Source organism: Ursus maritimus, unplaced genomic scaffold, assembly GCF_017311325.1.
Source record: "Ursus maritimus isolate PB19 unplaced genomic scaffold, ASM1731132v1 scaffold_23, whole genome shotgun sequence".
Taxonomy (NCBI): Eukaryota; Metazoa; Chordata; class Mammalia; order Carnivora; family Ursidae; genus Ursus; species Ursus maritimus.
The window spans coordinates 36,885,701-36,908,561 of NW_024424786.1; the positions used below are offsets into that span (position 1 = coordinate 36,885,701).

General features: G+C 53.4%; 1 protein-coding gene across 4 annotated transcripts in view; it reads left to right on the forward strand.

Moving 5' to 3' along the window:
- Positions 1–22,861, forward strand: part of CD6 (CD6 molecule) — a 38,216-nt gene that overhangs the window by 12,186 nt on the left and 3,169 nt on the right. For 2 of the 4 annotated variants that reach the window (XM_040639180.1, XM_040639181.1), the window contains exons 2-9: positions 14,284–14,352; positions 15,320–15,670; positions 16,406–16,717; positions 17,404–17,706; positions 18,844–18,909; positions 19,935–20,075; positions 20,428–20,526; positions 21,587–21,709. In XM_040639180.1, coding sequence (XP_040495114.1) covers positions 14,284–14,352; positions 15,320–15,670; positions 16,406–16,717; positions 17,404–17,706; positions 18,844–18,909; positions 19,935–20,075; positions 20,428–20,526; positions 21,587–21,709 — 1,464 coding nt within the window. The remainder of the gene's footprint in view (positions 1–14,283; positions 14,353–15,319; positions 15,671–16,405; positions 16,718–17,403; positions 17,707–18,843; positions 18,910–19,934; positions 20,076–20,427; positions 20,527–21,586; positions 21,710–22,861) is intronic. The other 2 variants (XM_040639182.1, XM_040639183.1) reach the window with 2 other exon arrangements.

The following is a 22,861-nucleotide window of genomic DNA, read 5'->3' on the forward strand; positions in this document are numbered from 1 at the left end:
TGCATGACTTCGTTTCCTAGAGCTACCCTAACTCAGTACCACAGATTGGTGTGTGAGCAACAGAAATGTATTGTCTCGAGCTCTGGAGGCTGGAAGTCGAAGACCAGGGTGTCAGCAGGGTTGGTTCCTTCTCAGGCTGTAAGGGAGCGTCTGTTCCGGGCCTCTCTGCTAGCTCCTGGTGATTTGCTAGCGTTCTTGGCCACTCCTTGGCTTGTAGAAGCTCCATTCCAGTCTCTGCCTTCATCTTAACACGGCATTCTTCCTCTGTGCCCACGCCTGTGTCCACATTCCCCCTTTTCATGAGGACACCAGTCCTATTGGGCTAGAGCCCACCCTAATGACCTTATTTTAAGTGGATTACCTCTGTGAAGACCCTGTCTCCAAATAAAGTCACATTCTTAGGAACTGAGGTTAAGACTCCAACATATCTTTTTTTGTGAGACACAATTCAACCCCTAGCAGTGTGTGTGTGTGTCTGTGTGTCTGTGTGTGTGTCTGTGGCTTGGGGGTGGAATTTCTGGGTCATGCATGACTATGGAAATGTTTTCTAAAGTTCTTGTCCCGACTTTGCTCCCCCCCCAGCAACGTGCAGAATCCCTGTTGACCTCTATTCTCAACAGTCAGTATTGCCCCACTTCCTAACTGTAGACAATGTAGTGGGTGTAAGATAGTATCTCCCTGGGGCCTTGCTTTGCATTTGCCGATGACTGTGAGGTTGGATACTTTCTATAAGTTTATGGGTCTCGTGTGTTTCCTCTTCCCTGAAATGCCCATTCTTGCTCTTTGCCCATTTTTCTATTGTTTGCCTTTTCCTTATTGATTTATACAGAAGCTTCTTTTTGGAGGAGGGTTTCCGTTAAGAAAGGTGAGGAGAGGGGAAGAGGCTGGGGAAGTTAGGGCAACTTTTCTGGCCTTCAATTTGGAGGACTGGTCCGCACAGTTACTCTGTCAGGGGAGAAACAGAAAGCCACATCGGGTCCTCCGTCTCTTTCTGGAACCCATGGGGCCAGGGACAATTCAGAATCGACAATGTTTGGATTTCAGAAAGGGGACATGGTGCCCTTTTGTATACTTTGTAATGTCACAGCCGGGGCCTGGTCAGCTGTTGGAATCAAATACGTTAATGTTTCTGCAGCAAAATGTATGATTTTCCACACCATGTGGAATAAACAAAGACTATGAACACCTTGCATTAGTTCAGGTCAGGTGTTGCCACCAACAGGTTTGGGGGTCTCTGGGGCTTTCGAACTGCAGTAAGGGATTATGCATGCAAACTTGTGGCCCCTTTCTCTGCTAATCCCTTCACTGCTTCATGAAGGTGATATTACCATCACCATTTACATAGAGAAGGATCATGGAAGCTCGGAGAGGTTAAGAAATCCAGATCCTGGTATGAAGAGGAAGAGACGGGACCCACCTCAGTCCGACTCCAAAGCTCACACACTTCCAGCGTTGCCGTGCTGCCCCCAACACTATGGGGGTGACTTCTTGGCTTCTCTGTTCCCCAGGACTCTGGAGTTTGGAAACAGAGTCACAAGCCAGAGGAATGGACTGGGAGGGCAGATTGCAGCTGGGAGTGAGTAGGTGGGAGGTCAGTTGGCCAAGCCAGACCCTCAGCCCCAAGCAGTGGGTGCTGGTGGCCAGAGCCTGAGAACTCACCTCCAACCTCTGCAAAACTTCCCAAGTGCCCATCATACTTTGGTACTGATCAAACATTGAGCCAGGCCTCTACTCACCCCAGATTGAAGCCTAAAGGCTGGACACCATGGGGAGAGGCAGTGACCAGAGATCTTAGCCATCACTGGGGTAGGGGCTGAGAAAGCAACAAGTCTTCCAGTATTTAAATCAGGGCTCAAGCACCTTTGCAGAGAATGATGGGGAAGCCCTGTGATGCTAGGCCCCTGGCAGGGAGAACGAGGGGTATACAGAGAGTGGTGGGTCACTGCTGCCCTTGGCGATCTCTCCTCCTGGTCCGCTCACCTCTGGAAAGATGCAGGTTAGGTCTCCCAGGTTGTCTAAGGCTTGGCTAGCTCTTTCTCTCCATCACTTTCTCATCCCTGAGAATTCCTACTCATCCTCTAAGACCCCTTCCAATTGTCCCTTGCTCTTTGGACTCAAAGTTATTCCCTCTCACCTCTACTTTTCCCAGAGCCCTTTGCTCTGCCCAGGGATAGCCATGAGACCCGACTATAATCAGCCATGAGTATATCTGTGTCCTCCTCCATGGCGTGGGGCCTGGTACGGAGCCTGGCCGAGGGTGAAGAATGAATGAAGGAATGAATGAATGCACCTTCTTGGCTAAGGTTAAGATAGGCAGAAATGTGGAAGGACTTTCGAGCCACCTCAAAAGCACCCTGTGTGTGGCTTGTGAAGGGGAGCATGGGGCAACCTGAGGCCTGGCAGCTAAGAATGTGGGCTTGGACTTGGACCTGAAATCATACTCTACCCCCCGCCCCCCAAGATGTTCTGGTCCCAGCCTGAGGTCACCTGCTTGGGAAGGGCCCTGGTTCCTTCCTCATAGGGAAGCTGATGACTTCCAGCAGCTCTGAGTGCCTGACGTCAGGGGGCCCTTGTCTTAAGGGGGCTTTAGGCCACCTCTGAAAGGTGTTAGCCCCACCCCTAGGAGTTGGGGGGATTTTCATCCCGTGCCCACACTTGAGCTTCGTTCACCCAGAAACTGCTGCTACAGCAGGTCTCGGAGACTCGAACCAGAGTCCCTCCTGAGAGCCAGTGGGTGGGGACAGGCCCCCTGGAAAACCCTGTGTGACCCAGCAGGGTTTCAGCTTCCACTGAAACCCAGAAACCCAGCCCTGCCCCCTGCACAGGGGGTGCCAAGCTCTGGGGGGATTTTATTCTTGAATTTCGCTCCAGCTTAGCACACGAGTTCCTGTCCTGCCTCCAGGCCTCTGCTCGTGCTGCAGTCCCTACCCAGAATGCCCTTCTGCCTCCTCTCCCTGAGGCTGCCTGCAGTGGGGGAAAGTGTGAGTATGGGGAACAAACTTGGATTTGAATTCTGGGTCTGTCAAGCCCCAGCTTTGCGACCTTGGGCTGGTAACTTCATTTCTCAGAGCCTCTTTGTCAGGAAAATGGGTTTCACGGTAATACCCTCTCACAGGGCTGTCAGGGTTCTGTACACAATGTCGATAAAACACTTGGCACAGAGGAAATCCTTGGTAGTTGGGGTCAGCTCCTCCTGCCTCTGTGGAACACTCCTTGACCATCAAGGCCTGGCCCCAAGGTCCCCTCCCCTGCAGTCACTTCCCGGACTCTCTCTCCTCTGTGTTCCTTGAGGACGCCCTTCATGCCTCCAGAGAGATAGGAGTTGAGCTCTGGGCTTCAGGCTCTGGGCTGCAGGCCACCTGGGGGCTCCCTTACCTCCACCTTCCTGCAGCAGAGCCCAGGGAGGGTCTAGCCATGGCACCATCCCGGTAATGTTGGTAGAGGTGAGGTGAGCTATAGAGACTTCTTTTTAAAATAATGGTAACTAAGATTTGTTGAGTATTTACTATATGTCCTGACAATTAAGGCAGCCCAGAAACCCTCTGGGTTCAAATCCTGCTTTGCCTCTTATGGGCCCTGTCGTTCTGGAAATTTCCTTAACCTCTTAGACCCTAAATTTTCCTGTCTGTAAAATGGGGACAGTAAGAATACCTTTGTCTGAGCATTATGAAGGAGAAGACAGAATTGACCACTATTAAAAACCATGTAAGCACTCAGGAATCATTCGCAAGTGGCATTGATAAGACTCGAGCAATTTATAAAGAGTTTTTCACCCTATCTTGTCATTAAAAAACAAACTGTTGTTTTTATTTTCATCACTGAAGTTATATATAAAACAAAAGCTACAGAATTTAGAAAATAATATAGAAAATAAAGAGAAAAAACACACCAGTCATGTTACTGGTAACTGTTGTTACTACCCTATTATAGAATCTTCCAGATACTTTGTTAGAGAGAAATGTTACACACATATAGAGATGCATTGAGAGTGTTTTAAGAATCCCTAGGCCTCCCCACAACCCTCATTTAAGAAACGTTTACATTAAAAAAAAAAAAAACAAGAAATGTTTACATTTATGAACGATTTTATTTATTTATTTGTCAGAGAGAGAGGGAGCACAAGCAGGGGGAGCAGCAGGCAGAGGGAGAGAGAGAAGCAGCCTCCCCACTGAGCAAGCAGCCGATGCGGGACTCGATCCCAGGACCCTGGGATCATGACCTGAGCTGAAGACAGACGCTTAACCGACTGAGCCAGCCAGGTGTCCCTTTTATTTTTTTTAAAGATTTTATCTAATAATCTGCTTTATCCACCTACTACGTGTATGTGCGCCCACGCATCCGTCACATACACGCTTTTGTACTCATTGACTCGGCAAGATCTTGGGTCCTCACTGTGGGCCAGCTGCTGGGTCTTTCTTGTGATGGGACTTCAGTCCTGGGAGGGTTTTACACCTGTGAAGTGGGGGAAGCAAGCCCGGCATATAGTGAGATTTGTGCAACATCCCATAGCGTGGAGTGAGCTGGGTTTCGAACCCAGGCAAGTTTGATTCAAGCATCCCACGCAAGACCCACTGAGTCAGAGTTCTAGAGGAGGGACCTGACATCCCCCTCCTGCACTCAGTGGTCTGAAATCTACGGGGGATGAAGCAGACCCGCCCGTGAAAGGCCAGTGTCTCCGGCCCGCTGGGCTCTCTGGGAACCCCGTTCTTCCTGTTATCTCTTGGGATTTAAATTGAGGTGCTCATGAGTCTCTATGCTCAGGGGTGTCTTGTCTTATCACCTGGGACGTGCAAAGAAGGTATAGTTTGGCACAGGAGCCTGAGCAAGCCTTGGGGTCAGAACCACAGAAGGCTTTGCTTTTTGGAGGCACTCTTGTTACCATGGCAACCGCAGGCCACTTCTCCTCTCCAGGAACGCTGTAGATGCTTGTAGAGCCAGGGAAGGGGGCAGCAAGATGTGAGTGTGGGGCAGCTCTCCTAGGCTTCATAAGAAAGATGGGGAGGAAGGAGGGAAGAAGGCAGTCTTTGGGGAACTGGAGTAGTCCCTTTGCAGAGGAGAAGGCTGAAGGGCCCTCAGAGTCATCTTTATGCCTGGGACGGAATATGTAATCAATGGCCAGATGCCCTCCCCTGTCCACTCAGGACCGGACAAGAGAAAGTAGGCCAAAGCCTCAGGATGAGGGATAATAATGACAGCGGCCATACACCACGTGCGCGCTACTCATCTCACATACGCTCTTCACGCAGCCCTCAAAGCAACGCGCTGCGGTCCCAGCATCATGTACGGTGCCAGCTTCAAACTGAAGACCCTCCCAAGGTCACACAGCCAGTGATCAGCAGAGAGGGTTTGGGTCACTATTCTGCCTGTCCCCAAAATATGCATTCTGAATTATGAAAAAAAGGGTTTCCGGAGAGACGCATTGGTGCGTGGGACCCTCCCCCTCCCAGGCTCTTCCCAGCCTCGCTCATCTCCTCGGCACCTGCTCCTGTCACGCCCATGCTGAGCGGTCAGCGGGTGTTAATGGAATTGAACGCAGGCCAGCCAGACACTCATTTCTTGGCTCCCAGCATAATGTCACTCACACCCCCTCACTTTCTTGAGCAAGAGAGAGAATGGGGGAGTTCCAGAATCTCACAGACCCCAGAGCGGTTATGTTGCATTATTCCTATGGTGGAGCTTCTCTTTCAGTGAAGGTTATGAGTTGTTGTTGTTGTTGTTCTTGACCTCCCCTGGGATTTGGTGGTGGAGGGGGTGGGAATTCCACCCAAGCGTGCAGGGAGGATGCCGTGCGGCAAACAGCCTCTGTCATGTGACAGGGTGACCCAAGAAAGGTAAAAAGGCAGGATTTTTGTGACATCTAGCCCTGCTTCCCTCCCAAAGCCCCCACCCCCAGTCCCATCACACTGGAGAGTAGGGTTTCGATATATGGATTGGGGGGGGCACAAATATCCAGTTCAGAGCGTGCCCATTGAGTTTCCTTTATGTCCCCAAGCTTTTCCTAGATAGAGAGGAGAAAACAAAAACTGTCCAAGTAAACTAGGGGTAAAACACCAAGTCACTGACTTGCCTTTAGATTCCAAGGGGAGAGAGGCCACCCCAACCTTCCCGGGCTCGGAGATTCCCAGCAGGTGCAGCCCGGTCTATTCCCCACAGCCGCCCGACACCGGTCACCTCTGTGAGTGAGGGCCACGCTGTCCAACCAAGCCTCCCGGCCAGCCTCAGTCTCTGTGACAGAGTAAACTCAGCCCAACTGGGTGTCACAACCCCTCCAAGTTCCTTCAAAGACAGAACACCCCGAGCTGCTCTGAGTCAAGTTCAGAGTTACTCATGCGAGCCAGCGCCATGCTTCTTTCCAATTTTAATGGAATTACAGGTTGTTCCTTTTTCTTTCCAGTACTATGGATCGCTCCCCACAAACAACCTCAAGGAAAGTTCTTTTTTTTTTTTTTTTTAAGATTTTATTTATTTATTTGACAGAGAGAGAGACAGCCAGTGAGAGAGGGAACACAAGCAGGGGGAGCAGGAGAGGAAGAAGCAGGCTCCCAGCGGAGCAGGGAGCCCGATGCGGGGCTCGATCCCGGGACTCTGGGATCATGCCCTGAGCCGAAGGCAGACGCTTAACGACTGAGCCACCCAGGCACCCCATCAAGGAATGTTCTTGAAACAAAGACATTCACACAGTCCCGGCCCCCTCCCCGTCAGGGCTCCTTCCCTGAAACCCTCTGGTTCTGTTGATGGTTGGTTCTCTTCTAATTGTCCCTTTATCCTCAGAGTTGAAACGGGCTTCCGAAGGTGCCAGAGCCAGCCTGTGTTGGAGAACGGGTGCGGAAGGGGCGGGGGCAGCTCGAGGCTAAGCTGGCAGGCTCATCTTCTCCAAGTGCCGAGGGCAGTGGGACAAACTCCCAGGGGCCCCTGCCCGGGGGAGAAAGTTCTCCTCATTGAGGCTCATCCTTGGAGTCAGGACCCCTTTCGGAAATTAGTCCCTGGGGCTTGAGTGCTGAGCCCTATCGCTACTGGGGGCTGGGCTATCATTTCTATGTTCAGGGCTTGCTGAGCAGTATAGAGTTGGAAGGAGTTTGGAAGACTCCCCCCGGCTTGTCAGAGCTCCCGCCCCCCACCCCCGGCATGGTCACTGAAGCAAAAGCCAGGACGCTGGATTCCAACTTGTGGAGTAGAGCGGTTAAGAGTGTAGTCTCTGGAGCCAGATAGCCCGGGCTCAAATCCCAGCTCTGAGTTTTTCTCACTGTGTCACCTTGGGCAAATTACTAAATGGCTTTGTGCCTCAGTTTCCCCATTTGTGGGCTGGCTGTGAGAATTAAACTAAATTAGGCCATCTCAAGGATTAGAAAAAGACCACTGTCCTGAGAGTCTGACTCACCGTGGGCTTTGGGGTACACCTCCCCACCCTGGGGCCACAGATTTTGTATCAATTCAATGAAATCATAGGCTTGGGCAGTAATAATAATTACGTCTGCGTGGTCTCAACAGCTTACAAAACACTCACTCACTAAAAGCCTTCTGAGAGAAGCATTGTGAACTCCAGTGTATGGCAGGGAGAGTAAGGCTTACATGTCTAAATGACTCCTGGGTAGTTAATGAGGGCCGGGCTGGGACTCCTGCCCAAGCCCATGGGTGCAAGGCCCACGTCCTCACCCGCACCATGCTGTCTGATGCAAATATGATGAGAGCTGCGTTTGTCCTTTTAAATTTTCCAGGAGCCACATTTCTAAAAGTAAAAACGAACAGATGAAGTTAACATAATGATATATTTTATTTAACCCAGTTGTCCAAAATATCATTTCAACATGCTGACAATATAGAAAGTTATCAATGAGTTGTTTTATAGTCTTTGTGCTGTTCTTTTTTCTTTTTTAAAGATTTTATTTATTTATTTGACAGAGAGAGAGAGAGACAGCGAGAGAGGGAACACAAGCAGGGTGAGTGGGGGAGGAAGAAGCAGGCTTCCCACCGAGCAGGGAGCTCGATGAGGGGCTCGGTCCCAAGACCCTGGGATCATGACCTGAGCCAAAGGCACAGAGGCTTAACAACTGAGCCACCCAGGCACCCCCGTGTTGTTCTTTTTTCTTACCAAGTCTTTGACACACGGTTTGTGCTTGGCGCTTAAAGCCCACCTCAATCCAGACAGTAAGGTTTCATCAGCAGGATTTAATCTGTATCTCGATTTCATAAAATTTACTATGGAAAAGGTAGATTTGCAGGTCTATGTTGCTCGAACATTTCTTTGGAGTTTTCCAATGACTGGATCGAATATCAGTTTTTAAAATTAGATTTAAATGAATTAAACTGAATAAAATGAAAATTTTAACCATATTGGACAGCATAGCACTACACAATTCTCCATTTCGGACAAAATTATCTCTAACATGTCCAGATTTCTACTCCTCTGCTGTATTTGTACATAAGAACTCTTTGCATATGATGAACCCAGCCCTGAAACGATAGACTGAGACGATAGGACAGATTTCCGATCTATCTTGATAGGGTGTTGAAAGTTGTACAATGTACTGGTTTAAAAGAATGGCTTCTAGAGCCAGACTGCCCAGGTTCTAGTCTTGCCTCTAATACTGACCAGCTAGGTGACCTTGGGTGACTTACTTAACCTCTCTGTGTTGCAGTTTTCTCTGTGATGACCCAAGGATGCTAATAGTACCCACCTCATTGAGTAGTTATGAGGATTCAAATAGCTACTACGCGAGGATAAAGCACAATGTTATCATCTGGGGCATACAGTGAGTGCTCAATATTGTCTTTCATTTTATATTTTATCTAATTATAATAGAAGGATGGAAGGACTAGAAGAGACCAGAAAGCTATCAACCAATTGTCTTGCAAGTGAGAAAACAGGTCCGGGGAGTATAAAAGACCCAACCAGGATCCCACAGAAAGCTAATGATAGAAATCAGCAGGGACCCGTTTCCTTAAAGCTCAGCCCAGTGACCCCTCCACTGTGCTCATCACATCAGTGAGGACGTTGACATTTACAGGAGAGGAAACTTCTAGACCCACTGAGCACACGGGCTCTTCATTTCACCCCCAGGAGCAAGTATGGCTCTGGCTGACACGGCCACACCATCAGCCAGGCCCTCTCCGCAGGCTCAGGGGGCAGAAGGAGAGGACAGTTGGCTTAAAACTCACTGTATTAATACTGTGAGCTAGCCACATGTTCCCCCAGGAAAAAAAGGCCTGTTTGTTTCTTTGGAGACCTTTTTTATTTTGTCGTAGAAGATTTTTTAAAGTTTAGAGCAACAAAAGGAAAGAGAAAACAACAAAGCTCGCTGTATGGGTATATTTCTTGCTAGTGTTTGTATTTTTCCTATTTTTTTTCTGTAGTGGAGATTGAATTTCACTTATTTGTATCCTTTTAGCAGCTCTTCTGGGCAAGGTACTGTGCCAGGTGCCAGGGATATGGGAGTGAACCAAATAGAAACAGTCCCTGTTCCCTTGATCCTGAGAATCCAGCGGGACTGATGGCAGTCAACAGCTCATCCCCATAAGCACTGTAATTGTATGTGGCGGGGCCACAGGGGAAAGGGGTCCCAGGATTCAGGGAGAGGACAGAATGCGGGACCGAACTTGGGCTCCCTCTGGGTCCTAGAAGACCTTCAGAAGCTTGAAAGCAGACTGGGGCGGTGGGGGGAGGCTGGATGAGAGAACACAACCAAATTTATAGCTTTCCCCACATCATTAAAAACTCTTTTTGAATATATTTTTTAAAAATTTTATTTATTTGTCAGGAGAGAGAACACAATCAGGGGGAGCTGCAGGCAGAGGGAGAAGCAGGCTCCCCGCTGAGCAAGGAGCCCAACGCTGTACTTGACCCCAGGGTCGTGGGATTGACCTGAGCTGATGGCAGATTGCTTAACGGACTGAGCCACTCAGACGTCCCTCTTTGTGAATATTTTTTGAAAATATTTTTAACGTGGATCTTCCTAACCCATCCCCCAGTTGCTTTCAGACAATTCCCTTGTCTCCAGCTTGGGGAATATTTAATGTTTTTCCTACTAGAAATGACACAGGGAAAGACTGTCAACCACGCAGCATCTCTAAGACCTGGCTGCAAGAAGGGTCCCGGGGGTCTTCTCATTTCGTGTTCATAATGAGCTGCAAGGGGGCGTCCTATTGTTCCCGGTGCAGAGCGAGTGCCCGAGGCAGAAGTTAAAGGATCTGCCTGAGTCACACAGTTTGAAAGGGGCCCAGCTGGAGAAAGGAATCTAGAACTTTCCAGCTCTGACACGTGGACTCGAATCTCTGAATAGTAATCCAGGGTAGGCTCCCAGAAGTGAAAATACTGGGTCGGACGGGCTTGGTTTGTTGCTGCTGTTCTTTGGCTGTTGCCATATGGGCTCACGACACTTCACACGGGTGTGAAAAAGAAATCAATGCGCTCTGTGGCCAGGGATGCCTGCCACGCTCCGCACGCTGGTTCCCTCTGCGGGGTCCTCCCTCCCCATGGCTCTAAGCCTGTCCTGTCCTCCCTGCCTTGCCCCCCAACCGCAACCCGGCAGCATCTCTCCCCCATCAGCCACTCGGCAAGCATTTACTATGCTTTCCTGAGCATGTCTGTCCGAGCCAGGGCGCGGCAGGTGCTACTCTCACCCCTGATGGCCGTGCTGGGTGCCCAGGGCAGCGTTCTGCTGAGCCCTTGACGGGACCTGAGAGCTCCCCCCCCCAGCTTGCTCTGACACCGGGCAGCCAGAGGGGGCCTGGCCTCTCCTTCAATGTCAAGGCCTCCTCCCTTTCCATGTCCCCCAGCTCTCAAAGCCTCCAGGAATCCCACAGTCCTGAGTGACAAAAGAGAACGAATGTCCCATTTTCTCAGGCTCCAGGCAAGGTGACTCTTCATTTTTCCTGTCCTCAGTCCCCTTCATTTCATGTCCCCTTGGCATCTTCCCCAGGCTACCCCATCTGAGGTCCTGTCCTGTTCTGCTTGGGGCTGCCCTGAAAAGCGGCCGTCTCCCTGGGCTGGGGGGGGGGAGCTTTTTCTTCTCCCGCTCGGACACCCTCCCCTCCATCCCTTATCCTTTGCAGAATGGGGAGCACAACTCAAGATGATTTTCTGGGGCACACAGCATAACTGAGCTTAGTAGATGAACTTGGTACCTAATAACACGGAGCCGCGTGGGAAGAAAAACATTTAGGGACGCCTGGTGGCTTAGTTGGTTCCGTTTTTTGGCCATTGCTTTATAAGAGTTGTAACATATTACATTTTCTTCTCTGTATCTTGCTTCATTCCTCAACACAGCATGGAAATCCCTCCAACTGGTGTGAGTCCAGTTCACTCTTTATAAAGGCTGCCTGAGAGGACGCGCCGTAAATGGACCATAATTCATTCCGTTTCCCCAATGGACGAGCGTTCACTCTGTTTCCAATGATTAATTATCCAAGAAACTGCAATGAACACTTTAAAAAAAAAAGATTGTATTTATTTAGGATGGGGAGGGGCGAAGGGAGAAGGAGAGAGAATCTCAAGTAGACTCTGGGCTGAGCATGGAGCCCCCGACACGGGGCTCGATCTCACGACCCTGAGATCATGACCTGAGCCGAAATCAAGCATCAGACACTTAACCGACCCCCCAGGCGCCCCTGCAATGAATGCTTTTATATTTGAGTATCTTAATGCTGTAAAGCAAATTCCCAGGAAAAGTTAAAGGTTCTTTTTCAAATAAATTTACTGCAGCAAAAAGTAAATCAATTTAAAGAAAATTGTGAAGCAGGCGAGCAGGCAAAGGTGTGCCAGGGGAGCACCCCTCCTACATTGGGCCCTCCGTGAACAGAAGCCTGGATGGAAGGAGGGGGAGGTAAATTCTGCTTTTGTTCTTATAGGCACAGGGCTCAGAGCACGCAAACGCCAGGATCCCTTCTTGGGGTAGAGGACAGGGAAATGCCTGTGACACAGGAAACAAACTGCCTTGGCGATCTCTGGCCTTGCACCCCGCAGTTCCTGTGCACTCTTCCGTCAGTCAGTCAGTCAACAACCACTGAGGTGCACACCCTGGGGGACGCAGGACTGGTTCAGCCTTGGGTCCTGCTCTCCGGGGTTTTCTGGTCTAGCAGAAAGCGTGCGTGCTCTCACACATGAGAAAGTGGTTTCCCAGACCCAGAGAGGCTTCCACATACACACGCCCGGTCACACGCACACAGACACACGAAGACACACACACAAATGGTCACAGCCACACACTCACACGCCCACCACAATCCCACACACATACACAAACACACGCGGCCAGCACCCCAGTCTCCCCCGGGCCCCAGCCCACATATTGAAAACTACTCTGGGGCACTGGGGCCGTTGCTATGGGAACCGGGATTTTGCCATCCTAATTCGTGGGCCTCTGAATTCTTGTTCTGAATATTACATTAGCCATGGAGTCTGTGCTCTGAATTCCGAGTCTGCTCCAGGGGGTCAGGCTGGGCAGCCAACCAGGGAGTTGGTGAGGACAGGCAATTCTAGGCCTGATTACTTTCTCTCTGAGTGATGGAGTGGCCCAGTTGGATGCTTGTAGGAGAGCTGTGTCTGCAGGCGCGGGTGTGGGGGCGCGTGCGTGCACGTCTGGGTGCAAGTCCCCAGAATCTGCTCAGGGGAGGGTGAGACTGTGTAGCCGCCGTGGGAGTCTGCGGCTCCTATCAGTCAGGCCAGGCCGGGCTGGGCTCGGGTAACAAACACAGGCTGAAATTGTCATGGCTTAACCCAATAAAGGTTTGCTTCTGGTTTGGGGTTTTTTTTGAGTTTTTTTTGTTTTTGTTTTTTATTTTTGGGGGTTTTTTGTTTGTGTGGGGGTTTTTTTGTTTTTGTTTTTGTTTTGAGGGGTCACCCGGATCTTAACGGGAATGCAGGTTTACTTCTTACACAAAATTCTAATGGGGTCAGCATCCCCTTCTATCTTGCGGTGGCATCAGGGCCTCAGATACTGGCACAACAGAGAAAAAAGACACGAGAACGCTCACTGCCTCTTACCTATGTTGGCTCGTCTTTCTTCCTGGGCAGCAATGGCCCAGCCTAAGTAGGAGACCTGAGTGCAGCCGAGCTCTTATGGGAGCACGGGGTTCTCTGCCACAGTCCTCCCTCTGTGCTTCCGCAAGCTGCAATACCCCCGCCCGGCATAGAGCCAAGTCCTTGCAGACAGCTGAGTCCAGGTTCTGCTTCTCGCTGAGCTGGGTGGCCTCAGGCCGTGGATCAGTCAGGGACCCAACAGGAAATGGGTGGCACTCTCAGAATAGGAGCGTTTGAAGGGGCTTATTTACAAAGAGTAAGGTAAGCAAGAGATGGAGGCAGAGCTGTTTGTACCCGGGGCCCAAGGAGGCAAGAGCAGGGAGCGGTCAGGAGACCAGAAGGAGAGAGTCAAGGAGAGGAGCCATCCCTTCCAGGTGGGGGAGCTCGCAGAGGAGGAGTGAGGGGAATAAGCTACTCCACACCACTCTCCCCCCTCCCTCCTCTGTCTGCTGTGGCTCCCTACTGGCTGAGCCAAACAGAAGCTCAAGGGCCCAGGAAGAGGCTGATGTAGTCCAAACTAATCGGCCCACCAGGGCCCAGTGGACAGCGGCTCTGGAGGGACGAAGGGGACGAGGGGAACAGGAGACGGATTTCTATCTTCGGGCCTTGCTTTCTGAGTTCGTAAAAAGTGAATGTTAATATCTCCCTCCCAGTGTGCTTGAAGGGAAATGGAATAAAATATGCGAATAATATATGCCGGCATATGTTCGGCCCCTGGCAAATGTGAGTTTTGCAGAAAGCGTTTACAGTTGGATGGTCTCACCCCAGGGTGCACCGGTGCCCTGAAGTCTGCTATGAATTTCTCAAACAGATTTTCCACAAGAAAATGTTTTTCCTAACAGTAACTCCCACGTTTGAGCTTCTTCTGTATGTCAAGTACGTTACAGACAGTGACTCCTTCTGGCCCAACACTGCTTCCCTAGGGGTTGTGGCCCACAAACTGGGACTCTGGCCGAGAGAGGTTGGTAACCCATCCCTGGTCACTCGGCCAGGAAGCAGGTCTGGCCCCAAAGCCCACAGTCGTTCCTTCCTGCTCTCCTCTGATTTCTGAGCGCGTTCGTACAATTCAAAGATGAAGTCGCTGTGGCAGGAGCAGAGCTGGAGAATTTCCCCAACCTGAACAGAGGCATCCAAGGCCCAAGACCGTGGAGTTTCAAAATCCCCATGAGGCCCCGGCTCCCGAAAGTGGCCCCCGACCTTCAAGGCACCTCTGTGCCGTCTCCTCCTGAGCTCACTCACCCACCGCGGCTGCTGTTGGTTGGTTCCAGGTCACCCGTCTCCAGCTCCATCTGACCAGTCCAACACCAGCTATGCAGAGAGCCCGCCCTTGGAGCCAGGTGAGGGAAGACTCCTTCTGGGGGCCCACAGCCAGCTTTCTCAGACCAAGCCGGTGGTGTCCCGGGTGATGGGGAAGGGAAATGGACGTTTTCCTTTTTCTTTTCCCTTCCTCCCTCCTGACATTCCCTAACTTCAGACAACACGTCAGACAACCCTTCTTCCTGGCTCAATGCCCGAAGTGCCAGCATTCCCTTCATTCTGAGAGCTCAGAACTAGCATCTTCGAAAGGCCACTGATCAAATGTCACATATGCATGGGCAGAATGTTCAGTGAGCATTGTAAGGGGATTTGTTGAGAACGAGCTTGGTGGGGGTGGCAGGGTTCCATCAAGTGGGTCCTTGATTAACTCAGCAGATAGTTATTAAACACCTCCTCTGTGCAGAGCTCTGTGCCACCCTGGGGGTGTAGTCCTGGGCAAAAATGGGGGGGGGTGGCTCCCCAAGGAGGGCGTCTGGGGAAGGGAGAACCACCATCCCAAGCAGCCTGCCTTCAACCCCATCGCCGACCCCGTCTCCATCCTCCAGGGCTTCCAGGTTGCGGTGGCACCTAGGCAGAGGGGCCTGGGAGGGGGAAGCGTGGCACCCACAGTACCAAGGAGAGCCCCTGAACCCAGAATTCTGCCCTTCTTTCACACAAGGGTGCCCTGGAGACAGCGGCAAGAGAGGGAGGTTTGTGGAGACTGGACCCCTGGTTCTCCCCAGACTTAATGAAGGCATCCTAACCTCTCTAGTCGCCCTCAGCCCCCTTCTCCTGACTCTAAGGAGAACCAGGTCAGGCCTCAGAGAGGGCTCAGGGACGAACCAGCCCAGCCTCATTTTGCAGACTGTAAGGCTGAGACCCAGAGCCCAGTGGGATACTGTCCACGATAAGGCAGTGGAGTCCCTGGCAGCCGGCGGTCCCCACTCCCACCCCTGAGACCTGTCCTCCCGCGGGGTGGAGGCCTCAGCTGGCGTCTGGCAATTCCAGGACAGCAGCTCGGGGTCCGCCTAGTGAATGGGAGCAGCCACTGCGGCGGGACGGTGGAGGTCTGGCTCGGGCTGTCCTGGGAGCCGGCCTGCGGGGCCTTCTGGGACAGCTGGGCCTCTGAGGCCGTGTGCCGCGCGCTGGGCTGTGGCGGGGCCTGGGAAGCCACCCCGCCCGCCTTGCCGTCCCTGGAGCCGCCGCCTGGGCCAGGCGCGGGGAACACCAGCGAGGCCACGAATGCCACACTGACCCTGGCGCCCGCCGTCCGATGCACAAGTGCCGAGTGGCAGCTCTGCAAAGTGGTGGAGCACGCGTGCGACAGGAACGAGACGCCGGCCAAGGTCACCTGTGCAGGTACGGCCCACCACCCGTGCCTGGCCTGCCCTACCCTCCGGCCTTCAGCCATTGCTGCTCACTCCCCTCCCCAGTCCTCGACGCTGGACCCAAGCCTTACCCTCTGGACTTCCCAACCCCCCGCCCCGCCCCCATCGCAAACACAGCTGGTTTCCACACTGGAGGACAGCAGCACTGCCTCATTTCCAGCTCTGAGCAAAGCCTCTGATTTGGCCCCCAAACCTCTCTCCCTACTAGATCTCCAGTTTGACCACTTGGGTCCCCAATCCTAACTGGGTCTCTGGCCCTTACTTACTGGTCCTGTGCCTTCTCTCACTTAGGACCTCTATCTCTGCCCCTACCTCCCTGTACATAAATATGCCAGGTTCCCCAGTGTCCCTTAGCATTGTCACTTTCCAGCCCCCAACCTGCTCTTGAGGCCCCGCCCACCAGGTCTCTAGCCCCGCCCACCAGCCTGCCCCAAAGCCTTCAGCCTTGAGGCTTCCTCTGTCCCGCCCACCAGGTTACTAGCCCCTCCCACCGGCTCCATAGCCCACCCACAAGTATCCAGCCCCGCCCCCATGTCCCAAGTCCTGAGTCCCCTACCTCTGCCCACTAGGCCCCAGTCCAAACAGGGTTCCCCAGTCCTGCCCACTGAATTACCAGCTTCTCTCATTGGATCCACAGCCGCCACTACCCTCCTAGCCCTCTCTTCCTCGACCACCCACAAACCCTTTCCCTTCCTTCCTTCCACAGAGAACCGCGCCGTGCGGTTGGTGGGTGGTAGCAGTCGGTGCGCTGGCCGCGTGGAAGTGTTAGAGTACGGCCAGTGGGGCTCGGTGTGCGACGACACGTGGGACCTGGAGGATTCCCACGTGGTGTGCCGGCAACTGAACTGCGGCTGGGCGGTTCAGGCCCTGCCCGGCTTGCACTTCGCCCCTGGCCGAGGACCCATCTACCGGGACCAGGTGAACTGCTCCGGGGCCGAGAGCTACCTGTGGGACTGCCCGGGGCTGCCAGGAGACGGCTACTGCGGCCACAAGGAGGACGCCGGCGTCGTGTGTTCAGGTCAGCAGGCGGCAGCTGAGCCCCAGCCCTTACCGGCGGCCAGGGTGCAGGGAAGGGTGGCCCCTGCCGGTGCGAGGTCAGGTGCACTAGGGAAGGTAAGACCCAGGCAAGCGATAAAAGCCCTAGGAAAGGAACCCAGGGGGCGATTAGGGGGAGCCAGCCACCCAGAGTTGGAGGGACAAGCCTGCCCACCTCCTGGAGGAAACCACATCAGAAAGGAGAGTTTTTCCCAGCAGGGAGTTGGTCACCTGGTTCAGAGCAGCAAGGGGAGACGGAGGCAGGGAGGCCCCTGAGGAGGCCGTCAGCAGTCCGGAGGAGGAGCCCATGAAGTCCTGGTCCAGCCAGGCCTTCTCCTTACTGTGCACAGGAATGGGGGGTGGGGGTCTCGGTGAAGATAGATTCTGATTCAGTAGGTCTGGGCAGAACTTGAGATGCTGCATTTCTAACAAGATTCCATGCCATGCTGATGCCGCAAGTCCGCGGACCACAGTCTGGGTAGCAGGCATGCAGTGCCAGCCAGAGCTGGTGGCCGAGATGAGGTGGGGTGCCGATGTAGGAGGGAAAACACACAGGATCTGGAGACTGATTGCCTGTAGGGTGTTCGCATTCCTGAGTCTGGTCTGGTGGGGGTTTCAGCTCGAAGGATCCCGACCTGATTCTGCCCCCGCCCCACCTCTCCCCTGCAGAGCACCAGTCCTGGCGGCTGACTGGGGGCCGTGACTCCTGCGAGGGGCAGGTGGAGGTGCAGTTCCGTGGGGTCTGGAGCACAGTGTGTAACAGCGAGTGGTACGCACCGGAGGCCCATGTGCTCTGCCGGGCCTTGGGCTGTGGGACCATGGTCGGAACACCCAGCGGGCTGCCCCACTCCCTGCCGGGCAGAATGTACTACTCGTGCACGGGAGACGAGCCCACACTCGCCGACTGCTCCTGGCGGTTCAACAACTCCAACCTTTGCAGCCAGTCCAGTGCAGCCAGAGTCCTCTGCTCAGGTACCCTCCCCGCCCCCCTCCCCCAGATCTGCACCAGGAATTCCGCCTGACTCCGAAGCCTAAGACCTCGGACTAGGTCAGGAATGACAACCGCTGGCATTAGAGGGACCATCGCCCTTACTCACCATGTCCAGGCAGACAGGGCTGATGAATCAGGGCATTCTTGCCCAGGGAGCCTCGACTCAGCCCCCAGATAGTTATGAAGGCCTTACTGTATGCTAAGCAGTGGTCCCTGTTGACTGGAATTGGCTCAGGAGGTGAAACCAGCTGCCACCCCAGGGCTTGTGATCATAGGTGGTCATAGGAAAATAATATTGGGAGACAGGCTCTGTGCCCGATCATGGGGCAGACCTTGGGGAGCACTTGATACCTCTTCTTTCAGCTAAGCCTCATGTCCACGCAATGAATTGGGTTCTACCATATTTCACCGAATCTAAGGTGGCATTCGATATGTCACACTATTATTAGTTTACGTGCCATAAAGGACATAAATGCGGCCAGAATAAACTCACGACATGTCATCGATTGTAGCAATTTCAGAGGGGCTAAAATGCGAAAAAGCCAGAGCATTAGACCCAAGGACACGTGGTATTAACGTCCCTATGGAGTTCAGGCACCTGGCTATGAACTCCAGCTCGGCCGCTCACGCACTGGGAGGCTGCAGGTCCGCGGATATGTGCATGCTGACCCTAGCCACTTCGCAGGGTCGCTGGGAAATCAGGAACTATCCACCAAGGGACTTTGTCAGCTCCATCCCTTACCTGTCGAATGATTAGGATAATGATCATCGGGTCAACTTCCCCACTCCCAAGGCCAATGTTAAGTGAACCCAGGACTTAACAGAGAAAGGGATCTGTGGTCGTAGCAGATTTTTACCGAAAGAAGAGATACTTTCTTTTTATTAGCCTCTTATTCTAACCAGAGAAGGTTCCCAGCATTGACTCCATGAGATCTTCCTTATTGTGGGGGGGTGGAAAAAGCAGGTGTCCTTAACCATCTGCCCCCCGCCCCGCTTCCCATGACTACGCCCCTCACTCCAGCCCCCGTGTCTGTCTCGGTCAGTGTCTAACACGAGGACTGGCACACAGTAGGTGCTCAGTTATATGTGTTGAGGCCATGCACGGTGCTTTCCGACAGGCTCCCGGAGTCTGCTCAATCTGTCCACTCCTGAAGTCCCTGCAAGTGTTCAGCCAGTCACTGTAGGTGAGTGTCACTCGGTTCACGGTTTCTCAGAGACGTAAGTGCGTGAACGCGCATGCGCCCCTGGGAGGGGCCGGAGGGCTGATCCCCTTCCCCCACCTCCAGACAATGGACTGGCCTCTCCCTCCACCCCCACCCTGTCCCACCGCTCTGTTCTGTGGGTGCTTTTGCTCCTCTCGCCTTCCCTCCCTGCCATGTCAGCTCCCCGGCTCCCCGAATCCTGGTACGTCAGGGACAGGAGCCCACTCTCCTGTCAGCTCCTCTCTGAGCCTCAGATCCCTTGACTGTCAAATGGGGGTGATACTCATGGCAGCTTTCTCCTGGCGCTGCTGTGAGTCTCCAGGGAATTAATTTTTCTAAAGCACTTGGAACAGGGCAGAATCCACAGTAAGCAGTGTTTGAGCACGAGTTATTCTCGCGATTATTGAGGACAGGCATGGAGCCCCTTGGCAGCCCCAGGAGAGCCACAGGGGCTGGCCCAGCTTCACGGGCTCTATGCCGTCCCCTGCTTCCTACCGGAGGAAAGTGGAGATCTTGCTCTCCTGATGGCCCAAGACACCTTCTCTGGGAAGCCAGCCTTGGTGTCCCTTGTAGGGCCTCATACCTGCCCACACCTCCATCCCAGCAAGCATGACACCATATTGGATTGAGCCAACGTATCGATCCCTCCACTAGGCAGCTCCCTCAAGGCCTGTGATGCTGATGTCATATTTGTATCCTTAGGGCTTAGCGGGCACACAGTGGGCACTCAATAATTGTTGAGTGGAGAGAGAGAGATCCCTGTGGGCTGGTGTCCAGGGGAAAGTTTCCTTCAGTCAATTATCCATTCAATATGCATCTCTTGAGCACCTACCTACTAAATACAAGGCACTTGAAAGCAAATGGGTAAATTTAAAAAAAATTAGAGGGGAGGAGGATAGGTCCAAAAGGGAAGTGGGAGAGCTGCAGGGAGGCTGGAGAGGCAAGAAGGGCAAGGAGAAGTCTATGTCCATCCCTTTTTCTCCCTGATTTGGGGTTCTTGCTTCCAGAATCTTCTGTGACCGTGGAAACGGAGGACTGGAAATCACGGGAACTGGTGTTCCTCATCCTCTGCGTCATTCTGGGGATTCTCGTCCTTGGCTTACTCATCTTCGTAGCCGTCATCCTCTTGAAAGTTAAAGGAAAATACGGTACGTACAGAGTTCTGGGAGCCACGGGAAAGGCCCAGAGAGGGAAAGAAGCAGGCCTGAGGTGTGACCCTCTCAGGGGGACGTGGGCCTTGCGGGACTCCAGCAGGAGTGGCAGTGATCCAGCAATGGCCACCCAGCCCTGGCCCCGGGGGGCACCTCCCGATGGGAAGGATTTTCCCAGCATGCCCAGCAGAAGTGGTCCATGCAAGGAAGGACCGACCAGACCCTATGTGTACATGCATGTGTGTTTGGGGCAGGGGGTGAGGAGGAAGGTGCCTCAATGAGAATAGGACCACGCTGACTGGGAGAGAGCAAAAAATGACTCGTAGAATCTCTGCCTCCCCTCCCTCAGCCCTCCCTGCGACGGTGAACGACCAGCACCTGCACACCACCACCCCAGAAGGGATCAATAGCTATCAAGATGTTCCCATCACCATTCCCAAAGAAGAAGGTAGAATGTCACCCACCGTGGGGGTGGGGAGGGCTGGGGAGGACAGGAAGGGTATCCTTTCTGGAGGGTCAGTCTGTTTAGGTCAAAGCAGTGCCCTGGCTGGAGAGGAGACCTCAGCCAGCCCACTGGGGCCTGTGGGACCTTGAGCATGGCATGTCTCAATCTGGGCCCTGATGGGCAGATGGCCTTCCAGGGTAGTCATTCTAGGCTAGGCTTTGGAGTTCTGGAACAATACCGGCTTAGGGAATTTCTCAGAGGACAGTTCAGCCCTGCTACTTGGCCGGTAGGTTTGGGATATTATGGCCTCTTCCAATGGCCTGCTCCATCAGTCTTCCTGCAGAGCCCCATCAAGATTTTTCTGGAACATCATTTATTTAGTATTTTCTGAATGAAAGAAAAATTGAATCAGTCATCCGTCTTTTACAACATATGGGTTTATACTTCTTGAAAGTCTTGCAAAGGAACTCAAGCTTAATCGCATTGCATTGTGACTATATTAAATCACCTTTATTTGAAAGCATTCGATGACAGGAAAACCAATACAAAACTCAGCCAAATAATATAAATATTCTCCGTACACGGTATCCACGCATTCAAGGAAAGAATATGAATACACAACCTAGCCCCCAAGTTAAGCTCGGAGCATTTGCTCACTGACTATTGTGGGCTAGCGGCTAAGAGCCACACTGCCTGCTTCTCTGGGCGAGTTCCCTCGCTGTGCCTTAGTTCCTTCAGCTGTAAAATGGGAACACGGAGGTACCTACCCCACAGAGTCGTTACGAGATTCCCAATGAGATCATTTCTTACATGTCTGAACAGAGCCAGGCATGCGGTGACTGCTCCCCGTTTGTGAAATAAACAGATGTTATTAGTTCCCCGTGTTTGAAATGGGGGGGGCTTGGAAAACCCAGGCTGGAGGGTCTTATACAAGACGGGCTACCCTGCGCTCTCCCTGCCCCTCTGTCTCTGGTCCCCACCATCCACGCTCTGCTCTCCGCTGCCTCTCCCTGCGCCTTTCTGCCCCGCCTTGGCCACGCCCCCAACTCTGCTCTCTCCCCAGTTCCCAAGCTGCCCATCCAGGTCCAGACCCCAGCCCCCAAGGACTCGGACTCCAGCTCGGACTCAGACTACGAGCACTATGACTTCAGCGCCCAGCCTCCCGTGGCCCTGACCACCTTCTACAGTGAGTGCCTGGGCCTGGGCTCCCCGGGGGGCCCACCTGCCCCAACCAGGGAGAGGGCCCAGTTGGCTGGGGACCATCAGGGGGGTCCACCTAATCACCCCTGCACACCCCCCGGACTGACCGAAGCTTTCAAAGCGCTTTGTGACCTCAGAGACAGCTCCGTGTCCCCAGCCTCCTTCTTTCCCACCTTTGTCTCTGGCCGCACGGGGTCTTAAGACCCGCCCCTTGACCTTCACCGAAAGGTGGCTGTGTCTGTGTTAGGCAAGGAAGTCCAGGCGGGAGACACACTCGGATGGCTTCTCACACGCTCGCACCCCGTCTGTGTCCCACCCTGCCCATCCTCCTCACCCCGTCCCCTCCCTTCATGAGGAGCCCAGCTTGAACCTCTTAGCCGGCTTTTCCAGCTCCGCTCCCTGCCTGCTGGGGATAGGAGGGGGAAGACAGTGCTTAAGGCAGGCCCTGGGCGGCGCTGGACGTTAGAGCAGAGAATCCCGTGCCTGTGGTGGACTCCCTTGGGAGCTCGTCAAACACTCCTCAGCTCCCGCCGGGACCCACCATATAGGTTAGGATGGGAGTTTGACTGTGTGTGACCGAGGCCCCCAAACGACAGTGCCCTGAGCCGTTGGTAGGGGCCCAGGCTTCTGCTTTCTTGCTGCTGTGCGGTCCCTAAGATCTTGCCCTCATTCACATGGTCCAGAATGGCTCACGACCGTGCCCACATCCCGGGCAGCAGGAGGGGAAGGGAAGGTGGGGCAGGCCCTACCCTGAAAGGCAGGATGCCAGAGAAGCCCACATCACTCCCACTCACAGCCACACACACACACACACACACCCCGGCCCGAGCTTAAGGCCACCAGCAGCAAGAGAGGCCGGCAGATGAAGTCTCTGTCCTGAGCAGCTGTGTGTCCAGATAAAGGCCAGAGGGTCTCCTCCTGCAGGAGGGGAGCATGGATATGAGGGACAGTGAGGGACAGCTAGCCGTCTGTGCCCCAGCTGCTGAGCCAGGGCCTCTGGGGTGGGAGGCGGGTGCTTCCACTGCGGTCATGCCGCAAAGCCACTTTGGCGACCCACCGGGGGGAGGGGGCGTCCCTAGAACCTGAGATTCTGCGCCCAGGCGTGTAAGATGCAGGACCGAGAGTGCAAAGTCCTACA